We start from the raw sequence: 20,895 nt of genomic DNA, 5'->3' as shown, positions 1-20,895 counted from the left end.
CATTCTCCCCCTGTCTGCGTGGGTTTCCTCCAGGTGCTCCATTTCCTCCCACAGTCCAAAGATGTGCAGGTTAGGTTGACTGGCCATGCTAAATTGACCCTCAAATTCAAGGGGATTAGAAGAGTAAATACATTGGGTTATGGGGATAGGGTGGGATCGTTGTCGGTGCAGGCTCGATGGGCCAAACGGCCCTCTTCTGCATTGTAAAAATTCTATAATTTAAGATTACAATACAGCAGTCAGATGGACGCAAACCAAATATTCACTCTACAAAAACAGGAAATACAAATAAATTCTGCAGCTAGTCAACAATGTGCAGCATTCCCTATATTTACTATCAATAATTTCATTAAGCATTCATTTTAATAGCTCTTTTTAAACTAACTGGTGATGCGTTTCATCCTGATTCTTTGAAATGTTTAATTTTTATGTCAGTGTTGGAACTGGTGAAGGAATAACTAGGATTAAGAGATTAAGCTTGGGCCAAAGATTTGTTCACTTCAAAGACCTTGACAATAATTGAAGGATTCAAGGATAACATACATTTGCAAAAGGAATAATCGGCAAGTCCATGTCCCCACAATTAAAATGAGTAAATGGTACAACGTACAAGCAAATCTGTTAAACCCAGTGCTATGACATGCAGTGGAGATAAAAAGTGAAGACCATAAAATGCTTTGGATTATAAAATTAAATTGACAGTATGAAGACCAAAGGAATTACACCACTTTAAAAAAAATTTGACATTAGAAATCACAATTTTCTGACATGTCCTAAGGTGACAGCTGTTGGTAAACCACAAAGTATAAATGAAAAGTATTTTTATTTTTCAAAGAATAATGACATGTCTGTCTGACAATATGAAATACTTGAGGGAAATACAAACACTGATAACTGAACTCATTTTGTTAATGTCCAAACCTTTCTGCCTGAACTGACAAGATACTGACCTGGCATATCATTCCCTGTTGGCAGCAAAGGATCTGTCAGTTCTTTACAATGCTTGCTCATCCGAGATACAACATGGCCCAAAACCTCTAATGACTGCCTGATCTGTATTGATTTTTCCTCCCGAGCTTAATAGTTTTCCTATTTTGTGAAATGGAATTTGCAAGCTATGGGATCCAAATCAATGAGCTTTATTTTAAGGGAAGTTTACATAGCATGGCAATTACTCAACAAATTTCCTCTTGCCTGGTCCTCTATGAGGAATAGCCAAGATCGCAATAAAATCTTAAAATAAGTCTCTTGATTTAATTGGGGTGTGACCCAAAACAAAATGATATTGATAATTATTGATAATAGGCCATTGATGTTAAATATCACAGTCCCACTGGGGAAAGCATTTCTTTTACTCAACTTGCGAATGAGGGAATAAACTATGTAATCATGGTTTCAACAGGAGATATAATAAATCAGCCACTGTCTTCCAAGATTCTTATTTTAATGTGCTATTACCTGGATCAGCCAAGGCCAAGCCCTTATTTTACCAGAATCAATTTCCACCCTTCCTCTAATGAGGAACTTTAAAAATAGCTGCCTCGAGTGATCCCATATGTTTATAAATGAGGCTCTGCTAATTTTTACTCCCTCTCCCTTCTCCCAGAGTGAAAGATGCAAACTCAAGTTTGTAGCTATAACTGTGTTTGACTGAATTGTAGCCATGACGTTGAGATGCCGGCGTTGAACTGGGGTAAGCACAGTAAGAAGTCTCACAACATCAAGTTAAAATCCAACAGGTTTATTTGGAATCACAAGCTTTCAGAGCACTGCTCCTTCATCAGGTGAGTGCTACTCCTTCCTCAGGTGAGGAAGAAGCAGTGCTCTGAAAGCTTGTGATTCCAAATAAACATGGACTTTAACCTGGTGTTGTGAGACTACTTACAGTGGAGTTGTAGGCTGCAGCACTAACAAAGTTAGATTTAGAATTTCAAAGCTTGGTTTGCTCTGTCCCTGTGGGGTTTTGACAAGATAAAATTGACACTATTAAAAAGATTCAGAAAATTTGCATTTAGCACAGCACAAGCAGCATGTTGCACTAAAATTGATTTTCTTCGTATTTTTCAGTACTCAAGATGACTTTACAACAGCACAACTGCTAAAGTCATATTTTCCAATCGGATGTTTTACATTCATCATATTCCTGAAGCCTATATTTATGACAAGATTATGCAGTCATTTTCTCCTGCTGCTTGTCCTCTTGAATAGGCGTGAACAAAAAGACAAATAATATTGATAATGGGCCATAGACATTAAATATCGCAATCCCATTGGAAAGCATTTCTTTTACCCAACTTGTAAATGAGAGAATAAATTAAGTAATCATAGTTTCAACAGGAGATACAATAAATCAGCCACTGTCTTCCAAAATTCTTTTTTTAATGTGCTATTACCTGGATCAGCCAATCCGGTAGTTTCCAGTAGAATATAGTCAAATTTGCCTTTTTTTTGCATGAGGTTTTCAATGGCTTTCAACCCATTGTCTCTGTGTGAAATAATATTTTAAAAATTAGCAATCATGACTGATCAAGACTCTTCAAAGACTTGCAAATTTAGAAGAGGTAGAACTGAATTATTTGCCATTAATATTTAGTAATAAAACTGCAAAAAACATACCTCGGATACTAAAACACCAGGATGGAATGTTGCTTTGCATTTCAAGAGGTTTACACGAAACCTCCGCCCCAATTTTAATTGTCCCCATCTGATGGAAACTGGCCGAGTAAGTCTTTAAATTAACGGGAGTCAGTTGATTCTGCATGCCTCTCCATCGGAAGGAGAACACACAGAGGAACGAAGCAGGGTCCAGTTTTAAATACGCAGATCAGATTTGACGATTTCAGGCAGACACTATTGCATGTGATGGCACGAGCCTCTATGTTCCCAACCCAACTCTGTTTATCGGCCCATTATGTGTTTCCCCCAAACTCCCCGTGAACATTATGGAAGGCTGCAGCACAGGAAGCGGCTATGCAGGTCATCTTGCCTCTGTCAGTAGAGCTATCCATTTAGTTCCACACAGTTTCTCCTTATTTATTCTAATACCCTTCATGATTTTGAACACCTCTATCAATTATTCTGTTTACATTCTGTACTCCAAGAACTACCCCATTTCTCCAATTGCTCCACATTAAAAGGTGCCTCACTTATGGTAACGTTCTCTTTTTGCCACCTCGCTAAAATCTTAACATCCTTCCTGAAGTGTGCTGTCCAGAATTCCAGCTGAGGACTAGCTAGCATTTGATAAAGATTTTATTTTGGGTATTCATAGGATGTGAGCATCGCTGGTGTTCCTGTGTTTTTGTATTTTTGTGACAGCATTTATTGCCCATTCCCAAATGCCCTTGAAAAGGTCATGGTGAGCTGCCTTCTTCAACTGTTGCGGTCTGTGGGATGTCGGTGCACCATGACGCTGGTAGGAAGAGAGAGAATTCCAGAGTTTGATCCAGCAGCAATGAGCTCCCAAATCAGGACAGTATGTGAATTGGAAGGGAACTTGTGGAGATGATGGTGGTCCAGTATGCCTGCTGTCTTTGTTCTTGTAGACATCAGGGGTTGCAGGTTTGGAATAGAAGCTGCATATTTAAGATGCTGGATGGGATGCAATGCAAGCACATCTTGTCCTGGACGACACTGAGCTTCCTGAATTCTTTTTACATTCATGGGGCATGGATGTCGCTGGCTGGCTAGCATTTATTGCCCATCCCTAGTTGCTCTTGGATGGCAGTTAAAAGTTAACCATATTACTGTGACTCTACAATCACATGGAGGCCAGACCAGGTAAGAATGGCAGATTTCCTTCCCTAAAGGACATTAGTACTTTAGTGAACCAGATGGGTTTTTCCGACAATCAACAATGTTTTATTGGTCATCAGTAGATCCTTAATTCCAGATAATATTTTATCGAACTCAAGTTCCACCATCTACCATGGCAGGATTGGAATGCAGGTCCCCTGAAGTCACTGGATTAATAGTCCAGCAATAATATCACTAGGCTATTGCCTCTCCCAATGAGTGCTAAGGAGCTGCACTCATCGATACAAGTAGAGAGTATTCTATCACACTTCTGATTACGGAAAGTCTTTGGGGAGTCAGGAGGTGAGTTGCTCACCACAGAAAAGCCCATCTGTGACCTGCTTAAAGTCACAACATTTACATGACTCATACAGTTAAGTTTGAGGTCAATGGTGATGCCCTGAATGCTGATGATAGAGGAAAACTTAGTTTAAAGATAAAAGAGGAATCCTTGAAAAGCAAGGAGCTTCAACACCATGGCTAAAAAGTATCTAGTGATGAATGTTTCTATCCTTGTGGCTAAAGGGATCAATGGCTATGGAGGGAAAGCATGAGTGGTAAGTGCATAATCAGCCACGATCATATTGAATGGTGTTGCAGTCTTGAAGGGCCGAATGGCCTACTTCTGCACCTATTTTCTATGTTTCTATGAACTGGAAAGTCTCAGGCATCTCAAACCTTTTCTTTAAACAGTGGCATTATGCCTTATGGATCCGGTAGTCAATGAACTTGACAAGCAGGCGATTAAAATTAAAAAAGCAATACACGTAGAAGTAATCACCTTAATACATCAGCATTCTCTGATGAAGATCAGAAAGGCCCTTCAAGACTTTGGATTAAGTTGGAAGATCCTTTCCAATTGAAATAGTACAGCACGGTGGCACTGTGATTAGCACTCCTGCCTCACAGCACCAGGGACCAGGGTTCAATTCCTAGTTTGGGTCACTGTCTGTGCAGAGTCTGCATGGGTTTCCTCTACACACTCTGGTTTCCTCCCACAGTCCGAAAGATGTGCTGGTTAGGTGCATTAGCCATGCTAAATTCTCCTCAGTATACCCGAACAGGTGCCGGAGCATGGCAACTAGGGGATTTTCACAGTACCTTCATTGCAGTGTTAATGTAAGCCTACTTGTGACACTTAAATAATGTGCATTTCAGGTTCCACTAACTACAGTTAACACCACTCAGGCAACAGCCCAGAGCATCGATTAACCAATTTATGATAAGGCAGAGTTGTAAGAAAGAATCACAGACCTTGCTATTGCATCAACCCCAATTGAAGAGTTCCAAAAAAGCTTGTTGGAGAGCAAAATTAGTATACAATATCAACATCCTACTCAAGAATGATGGGAGATACAAAACCATAGTTGTAAATTGGCAACGACTATTGGTGAAGTAGCCAAAGTGCAAAGGCACGGCAAGACATGTGGAAATGCAGTTTTATACACCAGTCCTGCCTTTCGAGACCACTGCAACATGGGCAGTCTGAAGGGATATTCTGCACTGTCATGCCCAAAGTCTGACAATGAAGGTGGGGACCAAGCAAGCTGCAAGGTGGCAGCAACAAGGAGGAGTATGTCAACAGTCAGTCTAAGCACAGGTATATGCATGAAAGTGAGCAGTAAACTGGATCACGCAGAAGATAGATGCCAAGAAATAAGTTTTTGAGTTCAAAAGTGAACAGGCCTTCCACACCATAACAGTAACATAGCGCACAGATGTGATCACTCATCTTATATAAGTTGGAAGCTTATACCACAATTGAAACAGAATTCCCAGAATCCAGGAGAAAGGCAGACTGGCATCTGCTTCTCTTGTGTAGTGAGCCATGCCTCCGTTAGTGAAATGTTAAATATCAATATCGGTATTGCTGACTAGGCCAGGAATTGTTATCCATCCCAAACCACACTAAAGAGGGTAGTGGCGAGTAGCCTTCTTGAACCACTGCAATCCTGTGGTGCAGGTACACCAAGAGTGCTGTTAGGAAGGGAGTTCCAGGATTTTGATGCAGCAACATTGAAGGAACGGTGATACATTTCCAAGTCAGGATGCTGAGTGACTTAGAGGGTAACTTCCTGGTGGTGGTGTTACCATTTATCTGCTGAACATGTCCTTCAAGATGGCAGCAGGTATGGGTTTAGAAAATGAATCCACAGAGCTTTGGGGAATTCCTACAGTGGATCTTATAGAATGTACACACTGCTGCCACTGATCATCGGTGGTGGAGAAAGTGAATGTTTGTGTGGGGGCTGTCAATCAAGCTGGCTGCTTTGCCCTGGATGATGTTTAGCTTCTGCAGTGTTGTTGGAGCTGCACTCATCCAGGCAAGTGAACAGCATTGCATCACACTCTTGACTTGTGCCTTGTAGATGGTGGACCGACTTTGGGGAGTCAGGAGATGAGTCAATCACCACAGGATTCCTAAACTCTGACTGCTCTTGCAGCCATTGTATTTATATGGCCAGTCAAGTGCTGCTTGTTGTCCCCTTCCATCATCTTACTGATGATTGAGAGTAGAATGATGGTGTGGTAATTGGCCGGGTTGGGTTTGTCCAGCTTTTCACACACAGGACACATCTGGACAATTTTCCATACTGCTGGGTAGATGCTTTTATTCCTGGACCTCACTTTCTTACAACACTGTTTGTGTATATACACCACATAATTGCAGTGGTTCAAGAAGGCAGCTCATCACCAATTGTTCAAGGGCAAATAGAAATAGGCAATAAATGCTGACCATACCAGCGCTACTCACACTCCACGAAGGAACAAAACATTTAGGGCACCATGAAAAGCAACTGAACATGTCTTTTTTTTGTAAAGATTAAATGGTGCACCATATAGACCTAAACAAGTAAAATCTTACTTCACTGAACAGCAAAGGCATCCATTTCGCAGCTCCAACCATTCCTCATAAAGTTCTCCTGCATGGCTCACTGCCAGTGATTTCTCTAATGCACTCCCTACAACAGAACATTTAAAGTTCTCTTGTAAGTACAACATTACAAAGTGCATATGATTAGAGAAGCTGTTTTAAAAAAACTCAATGATTCAATGACAAAATAAAAAATAATGTACTCTTTGCCATTATCCCGCTCAGGAACTGGGAGTTTTGAGTCATACTCAAAGCTCACTGTTTGCTCTCCTCCTAACAACATTTGTTTCTTTAATCCCAATCATATAGTTCTTATCAAAAGGCACATTGTTCACCCACTGTTTATTCCTTGCAAATGGCAGGCAAAATGAAGCATAATAATGCTATTAAATAGTGATTTGGTAGCACAGAACAAGTAATGCTGAAGAAAAAGCCATATCAAAGCTTTTCATCTTGTACACTTGGCAAATATACCAACTTAAGGGGAAACCACAATTTATATTGTGTGAGGAAACAGTGCTGACTGGATGACAAGTGGACTCTGACTGGTAGAGGCATTGCCATGCAAAATACACCAGTTGACGATGACTGATTGTTAACTGCCAAGCAGTGTTTGAAATTTAAACCAGCCAGTTTGATCCTGATTAGTCAAATCATTGATGGATGAGTCAGCAAATGGCTGTCACTTATTTTGTTTAGCTGGAACAAGCGCTATGTGTGTACATGCTCTTTCTGTCTGCAAAGAACAGGGCCCTGTGTATTAATATATGTAGCTTCCAATACACACAAGTGCCACATTATGGGCACGACTGACATTTTTAAATTGGTTGCCAGTGTAATTTTTATCACGCTGAGGATTATTTAGCAATCACCGAGTCACATCTGATGTTGGACACTGTTTTTGAGTTTTGCAAGCACAGCTGGTTGGATATGTTCTGTATCTTGTATCTTTGTGAACAGTGACTGGGACATGTTGTTTGATGTGATCCATCAGTCTTTGGGATGTATGGCCCACATACCTAACATCACACTGGCACTGAAATTCACATATCACATTACTCATTTGTGTGATTGAGCATTTTCCCCCTTATTTTGCTATTCTTCCCAAATGTCCTGATGAGTGCTCTGAAAAGCTTTGATGTATCTCTTTTTCAATCAGCAATGCTCAATATGCTATTAGCTGACACAAATGTACTTTCCATCTTCCGTCCACAAATCTAATATCCTACAATAGTTCCCACAGATGCTATCACGTCCAATTTCAGAACATTTCTTACCTTCACCAAACTCATTCAAGATGACTGCAATTCTCTTATTATGTTGTTCTGTTAGAATGTAATTCAGAAGAGTTGTTTTGCCAGCACCTGCCAAAAGATAAATACTGCATTAAAGGTAGCTGGTCATAAAAGAACCAAGAAATGTTTTGATGTGGAGTCCCTCTCTTCTACAAGTCCATTTCTTAACCAATGTACTACATCTAGCAATGTGAATGTCCCACTGCAATATAATGACAATGAATTCAGAAGACTAGAAGGACATTACTGCATAGTGGTAAATCCCAAGTTTATCATTTACAAACATAATTCATTTTTCTAATACCATTATTAGTTGTTTTGAAATTCCTACCAATTAACATTTAGATCTGTGTTATCACTTTTAATGGACACTCAGTGGTCCCTGGTTGATTTTAATTGCTAATATATTTATGCAATTTCAGGGTCCCAAGGTATCAAAATAGAGAATGGAGATAAATGGTTAGCAGGAATATCTTGATGGAATGTGTGCATAGGGCTATGCAATTTAGTGGCCTCAGGATTATGACAGCAAGAAACGCTATGCAACAGGTGAAACTGTAAGTATAAGTTGGAAGACATCAGGAAGAGAGACAGTTCGTTGAAATTGGCTACAACGTGTTGCTCTTCTGCAGTATTATACAGTCTTGGTGTTGTCAGACTATGTCTGTCCATTTACTTGACAGGAGTGTAGGCTTTATTATATCATGTATTATATCATCCCAAGTGAAGGAACTAAGCTGGTCTGAAGCTGTTTTTATTTTCCTTTTAGTTGTACTGAATGCTCCCTATATTTCAGCAGAGAAAGATCATGTTGAATTGCCTGTTTTCTCCCCTATGGTATTTGAAACCTCCAATTTTATTTAATGTTCTTCAGCTCGAATGAGTTTTGTAAAGGAGTTGTACTCATGGGGTAGTATAATTGAGATAGTCTACTGATTTACCTAAATAATACTTGCCTAAATATCCTGTTATGATTGTTACTGGAATCCGTGCATTCCTTATATTAGGATCTGCTTCAATTGGAATCAGTTTGGGACATTCTTCTTCATCTTCTTCCCCCAACCATACATCTGCCATGTCCTCTACAGTAAACAGATAAAAGTCAATTAAAAAAAGGCTACCCTGAGAAACTTCAACACAATTGTGAAATACAAAAGATAACATAATTCAGATTTCTTAATGAGCAGAGTTCAAGTAATCACCAACAGGTGCTGCCTGAAGGTTATGCCACCATTGGTGCAGCAACAAGAGGGCACACAATACTACAGAGGACCAAAGGAGAAGAATACAGTGAAGGTTTTGGGTCAAAAGATAGGAGCAGACAGCACAGCAAGACTGTGTGAGACAATGGTGGGATCTGATGGTTTTACAAGTGACCTGCTGAGGGCCAGAGAGTGAGTAAATGGATTGAAGTACAAGGGTGATGGGTCTCTGTTAGCAAGGACTGTACATCTGTTAACACAAATTAGAATTTGTGTAATGTGGAGTTGGAGAGGAAAACATTGAAAAACAAATATTGACCACATGGGTCACATGGCAAAGGGTTGCTTTGAACTTGGGCAGCTTGGTGTTACTCAGCTGGGCTTACAGGAAGACATCCAGACTGTGTTCAGCACAGTACAAGAAATTAATTGGCAAGAGAAGCAGAATTAAGAGCCTAAAATATGAAGTTTCTGTTGAGAGCTAAACTGAATAGATATGGTCTTGCCCATGTCAAGCTGAACAAAGTTTATGACACATTCAGGTTTTGATGTCTACTGCACAGTTGACAGAACTGGAGCAGTCATGAAATCAAGGAGGTGGCAAAGAGGAGTGCTACTGACATGTACCTGGAAGTTAACCCTATTATGGCAGAAAATGTGTGTCCAGGGTATTTCATAGCTAGCCAATGTAAGTATTTTGCTTTTATTCCAATGATAAATCCTGCTCTTCAAAATGCATTATGCACTGTAACATGGTACTAGGAATCACAAGTTAAAATCACGAGCAGAGTACTTGCTGATTTTTCTCTTTAGCCCAGGGTGACTCAAGCCAGATTTGGCCCCTTAACATTTATTTCAATTGAAATAAGTTAACTCATCACTGAACAGGGATTGAACCTGCGCCTGCATGGTGCATGGGCCAATTAAATCAAGCGCAATCTCAAAGCCTGTTCACCCAAAAATGCAAACAAGGCCAATCTTCACTCTAGTGCAATAAAATATACACTTAGATGGAAGATAAACTAATGAAGTCAGAAGAGTGGAAAGACAACAAACATATATTGGAAAATGACAGCATTCTTGGCTAACTGGTAGTTGTACCATTTTTAGACAGTACCAAAATTATTGAAAAGGGACAATTTTCATAGTGTATTCCTTTCCTTCACATGAATTATTTTCTTAAATTGTAAATTCTGATTGCAGTTGTCATGTAATAAAAGAGTCAGGAGATTCTCTTCTGGGAAGTGTTATGCATTACTTGCAATTCACTCAAATAAATCTATCTATAAAAATTACCCTTACTTTGAGTTTAATATCATTTTACACTTAGATCAACTTTCTGCAATTTGTCCAAATAGGTTTGTAATATGTGTTATCAACTACTCGTTCTGAGAGACCACATTATAACTTTCAGCAAAATTGTTCTGCAACATTATTCTCTAAAAAAATACAAATAAACATGTGTTTAATCAGTTGAGTATTATATTTACAGAGCAAGTGGGCCACTGACATCTTAGATAAGTGCCATTTTAAAAGGAGACTTAGCAGACATTTGTGGAAGAAATCTCCAAGGCAGCCCAGGAGATCACCTACCCAAACCCACCCATTTCTGATGCCACCACAGTTCCCCTGACCCGCCAAACCTGACAATGCTTCTGGCAGGCAAGGTAGGGTCCCTAGCTGATGAGGGGTTGTTGTTCGGGTGAGTATCTGTGCATCATCATTCTTGGGGGCAAGGCAAGACAACACAACACTGAGTGACTGCACATTCCCCATTTCAATAAAAATCTGCCAAGTCCTATCCATAAACATTCAAATGCTGAGGAACTTATGGTGAAAAACATAGTTCCAGCTCCACCCACCTTGGTCCTGCTGGGAAGCCAGTGGAATGGGTCAGGATATATAATGGAATTTACAATGAGTTTATTCCAGTGCAAAATAATTATAAGAAACAAAAGTGCCAAAATACATTTAAACATTAAACAAAAATAGGAAATCTGTTATGGTTAGCTAAAATAATTAATATTTTGATTTTAAAGTGTAAAAATATCAAATTACTGTTAAATGACTCCAGCAAAATGAGAGGTTACAAAGCTCTTTAAATAGTTCGACAACAGAACTGTTAAAATCTCACAATCCAGATGCCAAGCAGACAATAAATTTAAATAATGTTTTAATAATGCATTTTGGAGAGCAGAGTTTATCATTGGAATAAAAGCAAAATACTGTGGATGCTGGAATATCTCAGCAAGTCTGACAGCATTTGTGGAGAGAGTTTAGACCCAATCGTTTCCATCTGGATGACCCTTCATCAGAGCTCTATTGGCTCTATTCTCTCTCCACAGAATTGCTGAGATTTTCTGGCATTATCTATTTTTGTTATTTATCATTGGAATTCTCACTATATTGGGTGCATTTCAAAAAACTTACAATGACAATTTTGGAGCGGGTTTTAGCCTTCTCACCTCGTCTCAAAACAGGTGTTGATCTGTCAAAAATGCAGGTAAGTTGTCAATGATATGTCCAATACTTAGTAGATCTGGCAAGAAATTTGAAAAATTGAAATAGCTTAAACATATAAAGCAAAAAGTATTAATGCAATGCAGCAGCATAGAACAGATTTATGTAAGTTTTTTTGCCTATTTAAAATGCATAAAACCACTGACAGATTATTGCTGCCTCCTTACTGATAACTAAGTTAATGCAAGAAAAATAGATTAATCAAATTACATTATGCATGTGGGGAATTTGCAAGTTTTCCCTGTGTCTGCATCGGTTTTCTCCCACAGTCCAAAGATGTGTGGGTTAGGTTGATTGGCTATGCTAAATTGTCCCTGAGGTGTCAGGGAGTTTAGCAGGGTAAATATGTTGGGTTACGGGTGTAGGACCTAAGTGGAATTATTGTCCTTCTGCACTGTAGGGATTCTAAAATTCTGTGATGCTACAATGGTAAGGCCAGAGATCCCATAATTACAACCTTAATCCACACTACTCTTACATTTAAAGGCAAAACTCATTCATTAAAGGGAAAGGAATGAACAAGATGGTAAACAGCACCAGCAGAAATCTCTCACAGAATATTAAAAAGAAACCTGAAGGGGAAAGTTTTGCAGCCATTTGGACCCAGCAGATTAGATGGCCATGCAACCCAATTGGTACCATATTAATTACTGTTTTGCATTATGTTATATGATTGTGCAGAGTTGCATTAAAGAAGTGCACGTGATGACAATGCAGGACCAAAATGTGTTTATGGACTCATAATAATAAACAAGGCATAACAAAAGAGCACCAGACCATCATCAATGCCAATACTTGACACAAGCACCAATATAATACATTTAGATGTACTGATTGGCGTGATTGAATATCATAGAATATTGGTGGTGACTGAGTAGTGATGAAGGTGGTTAGTTAGTTACCATGACAGGGGTATCATATGCTGATTGAAAGCCCAGAATTAATTCGCATAGAATTGAGTCTAATTTGCAATGCAGGATGTTACAAATCATGATTTATGCTACCCAATTAGCTGCATTCAAAGAAATGTAGGTGTTGTTGTGAGTCAATTTCTGGGCTGCCATTCAGCAAGAACAATGGTGACTTGCAACTCAGATGATGCAGCGTCTCTCACTGCTTTGGGGTCAATACTTCGGTTTGTCGTCATGCTGGCATCAACTCCTCAACTGTCACATTACATCCTGAGGTGGGGAATTTAAACACAGCCCAATGCCCAATAATACACACACTGTTTGAGCGATCGTATGCGGTGAAACATGATCACCCAAACATTGAAAGCAACTTAGTACTGAAAGCCTGATCAAATCACCAAATATTCCTATCCAATTTGCATAGATATCGCGAGGAGACTGGCGGATCAAACGGTGTGCTTTGACTGAGAGCCTGTTTAAGCTGAAGCGTTGATGAGTCTGCTTTTTAAAGGAACTAATCTCTGTAATCTGTAAACGGCCAGTGTCATGAATTCTTGAAATTTTATCCAACATATGTTGTGCTTTTACAATACTACACTGTAAATAATGCCAGAGCAATGTCCTGCATTGTAAAGAGCAGTACTTTGGAAGTGGAGTGTGAGCATTCGGACCCGCGGTACACAAACCCAGCACAAATGATAACCTATCAGCTTTCTAAAATTACAGGAACACTTGTGCACCCAGATCAATATCACCGATGGAAGCACAGAACCACATCTTCTTGCGTGCATTGTATTTACCTGCCTTTAAAATCTACACCGATAATGAATTTAGAATTAGAAAGGAATCCGCAATAACTTCAGTGCAGCTAAACCCGAGCTCCCTGCCCCCCGCGTGTAAAACTCCAGCGACCGTTCCAGCTTTCCTTGAACTACCCCAATGTCAACATCAAAAAAACCCCCCGCAATTTAATTAAATAAAAACAATCCAGCGGGCACAAACTCACAGTCCCGGTGAAATATGATTTGCTGGGGTTCTCACTCACTCACTCAGCATTTGTGTACATATCTGCAGCAGTTTCCGGTGTCACACAGCTTCGGCTCGGGCACCGGGGAGGGCTGTGCGCAACGTTCCATCTCCCGGCGCACAGCGTTCCATCCCCCGGCGCTCGCGACCCCACCAGCTCCCCGGCCCCAGTGTCCATCCCTCTGTTGTTCTGGTCCCCGGCCAGCCCGCAGTTCTCATCAATGCGCCGCTGCGCTGACAGTATCATTCGATTCACCATCCCTCGACTTTTCAAACACAATTGATTTAATCTTGGCACAGTTTCTGTTTTGAATTGCAAACTCCAGCAGCAAAGTTTGGAGCTCGGGCTCCAGAGATTGCAGCGACTCAGTCGCAGCAGAATTTCGAACACAGTCACAGGCCCCAGCGGTTTTTGTGCATCTCTTGGCCGCGATCGGGTCGGGGAGGGAACGTGCTGCTCTTGAATATTTGGATGCACATTTAAGCCCATTTAGGAATAGCGCAAATGCAGGAAACTTGTGTTTTATTTTTTGGCGTGTGGACGAAGCGTGTGGCATGTTACTTTTTCGCATTTCGCTGGATGCAAATGATAACAGCAAATTTAGACATAGAAAGGTTCCTGTCTAAAACTTGCGTAAGTCTCACACAAATTTCCTGAAAGAAAATCTGCACAGTTCCCCTGTTAAACTGTTGCAATGAAAATTACTTTCGACCATAATGTTTTAGCGCCATCTGTTGATAATTTGCTGATATCTGTTGTCAGTGCCTGACAATTCAGCTCCTCAACGCATTGACAGCAGAAGTACCCTGAACGAAGAACAATTGCTTTCCATGACAGGTCGTGCAGTAGGCAGGTGCTCAGGGACATCATTGAGCAGAGCCTAGAATATCAGATGCCACTGTAATATAAACTAGAAGCAGGAGTAGACCCTTTGAGCCTGCTCCGCCATTCATCATGATCATGGCTGATCATCAAATTCAATATCCTGGTTCCCCCCTTCCCCCCATAATCCCTTGATAAGAATTGATTTCAAGAAGGCTTTCAATAAGAACATAAGAAATAGGAGCAGGAGTAGGCCATCTAGCCCTTCGAGCCCGCCCCGCCATTCAATAAGATCATGGCTGATCTGAAGTGGATCAGTTCCACTTTCCTGCCTGCCCCCCATAACCCTTAATTCCCCTGTCTATCAGAAGTCTATCTACCTGTGACTTAAACATATTCAACAAGGTAGCCTCCACCACTTCAACGGGCAGAGAATTCCAGAGATTCACCACTCTGAGAGAAGAATTTCCTCCTCAACTCTGTTCCAAACTGCAGCCCCCCCCCACCTTATTTTGAGGCTGTGCCCTCTAGTTCTGGTTTCCTTTCTAAGTGGAAAGAACCTCTACCTTATCTAGCCCCTTCATTAGCTTGTAAGCCTCTATAAGATCCCTCCTCAGGCTTCTAAACTCCAACGAGTACAGGCCCAGTCTACTTAATCTCTCCTCATAAGCCAACCCCCTCATCTCCGGTATCAGCCTGGTGAACCTTCTCGGTGCTCCCTCCAAGGCCAAAAAATCCTTTTGCAAATACGGGGACCAAAACTGCACACAGTACTCCAGTTGCGGCCTCACCAGTACGCTGTACAGTTGCAGCAAGATCTCCCTGCTTTTATATTCTATCCCCCTCGCTATAAAGACCAACATTCCATTTGCCTTCTTGATCACCTGCTGCACCTGCAGACTGAGTTTTTGTGATTCATGCACAAGGACCCCCAGGTCCCTCTGCAGAGTAACATGCTGCAACTTTTCATCATTTAAATAATATTCCATCCTACTATTATTTCTTCCAAAGTGGATAACCTCACATTTGCTAACGTTATACTCCATCTGCCAGGTCCTCGCCCACTCACTCAGCCTATCCAGATCTCTCTGCAGACTTTCCACGTCCTCCACGCAATTCACTTTTCCACTCATCTTCGTGTCATCAGCAAATTTTGTTACCCTACACTCAGCCCCCTCCTCCAATAGCATCCATTGGCAGTCATTTTGGAAAATTGCAAGACAATAAGGAGCAAAATATATTAACATCTTCAAAGCCTTCAAATCAAGATTCAAGCTACTGTGTCAAAACCTACATGGGCACCATGGACTTCTTCAACATTGAAGGAGAATAAAAGCATGGTTGCATATTCTCCCCTTTCAGTTTCCTTTCGTTATTGATTTCACCATGAGGAATGGTGGGCATAGACTTTGGCTTCCGATGACAACACCATCAGTTGATGGACCTGGATTTCACAAATGACATTGCCCTGTTGGCCAAAGGATCACACGCTGCCAAACATAACCACCAGTGGAGAATAGTGATGCCAAGGTTGGTCAACACATGAGCTACAAGAGGACCAAGACTGTCTCAGCTGGACAGCAACAAGGCCCTCCCAAAGAACATCGAGGACATCAACTGCTTCCCCTACATAGAGATGTTGCTTTCTAGGGAGGGTGATGTAGAGATTGACATCCACAGAAAAGTTGGCAACGCCGTATCGGTCGTCCAGCAGTTCCACACAATCCCGGCATTTGAGACCATCAACTTGCCCATGAAGCCGTGACTTTACATGTCCATGGTAACACCAGCTGAATGAGACATGGAAAAGAACAGCAAAGGTTTTACATAAGTTAGTAGTTACTGTTTCACCAGCATTGCCTACGTAATATCCTGGGCATCACATGGAGAGACAACATTAATGAAAAGAAGTGCTGCAGAGAACTGGTCAGAAGTGTCCATGGGACATTGTGATAGAGAGGGGATTGAGATTGGTAGGACACATATTTTGCCTCCCAAAATGCTTCCTACCAGTGTGGCAGTAGAATGGACACTGCAAGATGGAAAAGGAAGATGGGGCCAGCCAATGGAAACTTGACAAAGTATATTTAAGAAGGGCCCTCAAGAGTGGAACACCACCTGGGCTAGAGCAAAAGAGATTGCAATGGACCAGGGTCGGTGGTGGAGTCTTGCTATCCGTTCTGTGCAGGACCAGAGGAACGAAATCTAAGTAAGTCTAAAGTTGATAGCCATATAAGATAATCCAACAAATACAAAACATAAAAATAAAAGATACCATGTAAACCATCTAAAAGGCATACTAAACAAGGAAAATTAATGCACAAACTTAGGTGTACTGTTAATTTTCAACAGGCTTTGGCTCTTTATCAGGCTCTTTAGCACTCTTTTTCTGCAATTAGGTGAAGAATGGGAGGGATGGGAAGAAGGTCCAGATAGATACATACAGTAACCATCAAGATTCTCCCATTCTTCACTTTAACTGCCTCCCTTGCCCAATTAAACTTCTGAACCATTACCTCACTCTTTTCAACCCTCCCCTTTCATTCTCTTTCTCTCCTACTTTCTTGCCTCCTCCCCACCCCTTTTTCATCCTTCCACTGCCATGTTGCAATGTTACCCTATCCTCTAACTGTGCCAATCCTGAAGGCATCACTTCAGTTTTGTGAGCACAGAGGTTAAATACTTAAAAGTTAGAAAATACATTTTCATAAAAGTTGATTAAAATCCACATAATGGATTATAGATAGACTTGGACTTTATACAGTGGCAAGTCAGTATGAATTTTCAATTTATATAAATACAAGATATATATTATGTCTATGATAGGAAATATTGAAATTTGGAAGTCATTACCTGGAGGATAGTCAAGATAGCTACTTATATATTCAGGATTCACTGTTTATTTTTGATTATGTTGCACAAGCTACTGATAAGATACCATGATGTGGAGATGCCGGCATTGGACTGGGGTGGACACAGTGAGAAGTCTCACAACACCAAGTTAAAGTCCAACAGGTATATTTGGAATCATGAGCTTTCGGAGTGCTACTCCTTCATCAGGTGAGTGAAGAATCATGAGCTTTCAGAGCGTTGTTTGTCCATTCGCTTGATGAAGAAGCAGCACTCCGAAAGCTTGTGCTTCCAAATAAACCTATTGGACTTTAAACTAGTGTTGTGATTAGATACCACACATTCAACTAGTGTTGTTGCGTGTCTGTTCTGGAAAATGGTGACAATGCATTCACACATATTTTTACATATGTAAAGATGCAGAACTTAGGCACATTGAGTTTTCATCAGAATCCAGGACCATCCAATTCACATGGGTTACTTGGTTGGGTGGAACATCTTCTGCCCCAAACATGTCCTCCCTGCATCTCTTGACTCAGCCAGATTTGTTGTTACGCAGAATTCTGAATAATCACATCACCACCTTCATTTTAACCTAACGTAACATTCAATAAACTTTAACAACCAACTTACTACGTTTCTAATAGAGTAGCTCCTTTCCCTTGATTAAATTTCACACTGTCTCTGCATCCTCGGTTAAAATTTGCCACAACTGTTTCTGCCTGAAAAACTATGCCAAGAACAACATTGCTGACTTCTGATATTTCCTCTGGCTTTTGAATCCCAGCAGGTTTAAATTGTAGATTCAGAAGAAATTCCCTGCCATAATACTTTTCAACCTTCTGAATTCAGTATTTCCTCTTGTTTTCCTTTTGAATCAATCTGAGAACCACTTGGTCCAAATTTGAATGTTGATCCCCATTCTCTTTCATGGCTGTATGCTCTTAAATGTCCATATTTGAAAAACATGTCTTAGCTAAGCAACCACCCAAGTTGCCTTCCTTCTGTTTAAATGTGGGGTTTTTTCTAAATCACTCGTTGTTGAAAAGTGGGCATTTTAAGAGTCAACCACATTGCTGTAGATCTGGAATCGCATGTAGGCCAGACCAAGTAAGGACAGTAGATTTCCTTTCCTAAAGAACATTAATGAGTCAGTTGGGTTTTTACGACAATTAGCAATGATTCCAGAGTCAACATTAGACTTTTAATTCCAGACTTTTATTGAATTCAAACTTAATCATGTGCCACGGCAGGATTTGAACCCGGGCCCCTAGAGCATTACCCTGGGTTCCTGGACTACTAGTCCAGTGACAGTCTCACTACGTAACCACCTCACCTGTAGGTTCTCTTACATTGCCTTAAAAATCTTGTTGATGTTATGTTTGTGTTCCAATAAAAAAAACTTTATATTCTTTTTTAATTAGCTCTTGCATTCTTCTACATTCGTTCTGTTTTTTGGCTTCCCATCTGTCACAAGCTTTGTCCAGTTGATTTTAAGCTCCAAAGCTTTAATGTAAACTTGTAAGTCCTTGTCATTCCACAGTAACAGCATCAGTTAGAGCCAAGTCATTTTTAGTTTAATGCTCTGTCTCTCTATGTTGTCCATTAGCCAGGAACACTTAGTCATACAGTGCAGAAGAGGCCCTTGGCCCATCGAGTCTGCATCAAAAAAGCTGCACTAGCTGTACACTAATTCCACTTTCCAGCGCTTGGCCTTGAATGTTGTGACATTAAGTGTGCATTCACATACTCCTTAAAGGTTGTGAGGTTACTCCCACCACCCTCTGGGTAAAAACATTATTCCTCAAACCCCCTCTGATTCTCCTACCCCTCATCTTAAAATTATGCCAACTTGTTATTGACCTTTCAACAAAGGGGAACAGCTGCTTCTTATTCACACTGTCCATACCCTTCTTAATCTTATGCATTTCAAGCTGGTCCCCCCTCGACCTTCTCTGCTCTAAAGAAAACAACTCGAGCCTATCTAGCCTTTTCTCATACTCAAATGCTCCATCCCAGGCAGCATCCTGTTGAATTTCCTCAGCACCCTCTCCAGTGCAATCGCATCCTTCCTATAGTGAGGCAACCAGAACTACACTTAGTACTCCAGCTGTGGCCTAACCAAAGTTTTGTACAGCTCCAACATTACCTCCTTGCTCTTATAATCTATAATGTGGAGATGCTGGCATTGGACTGGGGTAAACACAGTAAGAAGTCTCACAAGGAGCGCTGCTCCTTCGTCAGGTAAGTGGGAGTTCTGTTCACAAACAGGGCATATAAAGACACAAACTCAATTTACAAAATAATGCGTAGAAACTTGATGTCTATGTCAATATGCGTGATCTCCTTCAAAATCCTCTCCACTTGGAGCCAGCAGTTTGTGGTGTCTATGGTAATCATGATGTGGGGATGCTGGCATTCGACTGGAGTAATCACAGTAAGAAGTCTCACAACACCAGGTTAAAGTCCAACAGGTTTATTTGGTAGCAAAAGCCACTAGCTTTCGGAGCACTGCTCCTTCATCAGGTAAGAGGGCAAACAGGGCATATAAAGACACAAACTCAATTTGCAAAATAATGTGTAGAAACTTGATGGCTGTGTCAATATACCCCGTTAATCCCTCTAATCTACACATCTCAGGACACTAAGGGGCAATTTAGCTTCGCTCAGCCCACCTAACCTGCACATCTTTGAACTGTGGGAGGAGACTGGAGTAGCTGGAGGAAATCCATGCAGACAGAGGGAAAATGTGCAAACTCCACACAGACAGTCACCAAAGGCTGGAATTGAACCCAGGTCTCTGGAGCTGTGAGGCAGCAGTGCTAGCCACTGCGCCACCCTGTCATTTCGTTTCTCCTGTCTCCCTTAAGGAAAGTAGTGTTCTGTTCATTATTACTTCTCTTATCTTTCCAGTTTCTGTGTGGGTTTGCAAACTAAGATTTGCTATCACCTACGTATTTGTGGGATAATTCATAACCATCAGCCAGAACTGCAGCTTCCCTTATTTTGGGAACAGTGATCTTCGTTGGACTTAACTCCAAAAGCAATACTGTTTTTAAATTCCTCCATTAACAATTTCTCTCTTAAAATTTTAAAAATTTTGATTCAGCATTAACACTTTATACCATCTATATTATTTTATTTACTGTTAACATAATTATTCCTGCCTTTTGTTCCCAGGTGTGAGAACTTCACACCTTGCTCAGCTGGTCTCTTGACTATACCAGGCTTATTGTCAGATAGAATTCAGAAGTCACGTGACCCCTTCATTTTAATCTGAGTTTAAAGGCACAGTTTAATACATAATAATCTTATAAACCTCATTATGGTAAGTAACAACTTGAAACATGCCAACACCAGGACTTTGGTCAATTACTACAAACATTATAATGACTAAACATATAAAAAGAATAAGATTTACCTCTAATCGTCTTACAAATGGTCATCGTACCCTTTCACCAAGTTACTAACATGTCAAAATTATTTTTGTTTTTTATATTTGCATTTTCTTATCTTTATCTCATGGGTATCAGCATAAAAAAGGCACATCCCGTAAACTGATGTTTTCTTCGTAATTTGAAGGGCACCTCCCAATGTG

General features: G+C 40.6%; 1 protein-coding gene across 5 annotated transcripts in view; it reads right to left on the bottom strand.

Moving 5' to 3' along the window:
• Nucleotides 1-13,727, bottom strand: part of cbwd (COBW domain containing) — a 58,450-nt gene extending 44,723 nt beyond the window's left edge. For 2 of the 5 annotated variants that reach the window (XM_080188726.1, XM_080188729.1), the window contains exons 1-6: nt 13,605-13,711; nt 11,633-11,706; nt 8,922-9,047; nt 7,948-8,034; nt 6,662-6,758; nt 2,394-2,485 (exon numbers count right to left, since the gene is read on the bottom strand). In XM_080188726.1, the coding sequence (XP_080044852.1) occupies nt 2,394-2,485; nt 6,662-6,758; nt 7,948-8,034; nt 8,922-9,042 (397 nt within the window). In that variant the 5' untranslated portion in view covers nt 9,043-9,047; nt 11,633-11,706; nt 13,605-13,711. Of the gene's footprint in view, nt 1-2,393; nt 2,486-6,661; nt 6,759-7,947; nt 8,035-8,921; nt 9,048-11,632; nt 11,707-13,604 lie in introns of those variants that run through there. The other 3 variants (XM_080188727.1, XM_080188728.1, XM_080188731.1) reach the window with 3 other exon arrangements.
• Nucleotides 13,728-20,895: the final 7,168 nt, after the last annotated feature.

This window comes from Carcharhinus amblyrhynchos, chromosome 5 (assembly GCF_965287045.1).
Source record: "Carcharhinus amblyrhynchos chromosome 5, sCarAmb.v2.hapA, whole genome shotgun sequence".
Classification (NCBI taxonomy): domain Eukaryota; kingdom Metazoa; phylum Chordata; class Chondrichthyes; order Carcharhiniformes; family Carcharhinidae; genus Carcharhinus; species Carcharhinus amblyrhynchos.
Note: the sequence above shows the minus strand (reverse complement) of the source record. Positions and strands in the feature narration are given on the sequence as shown.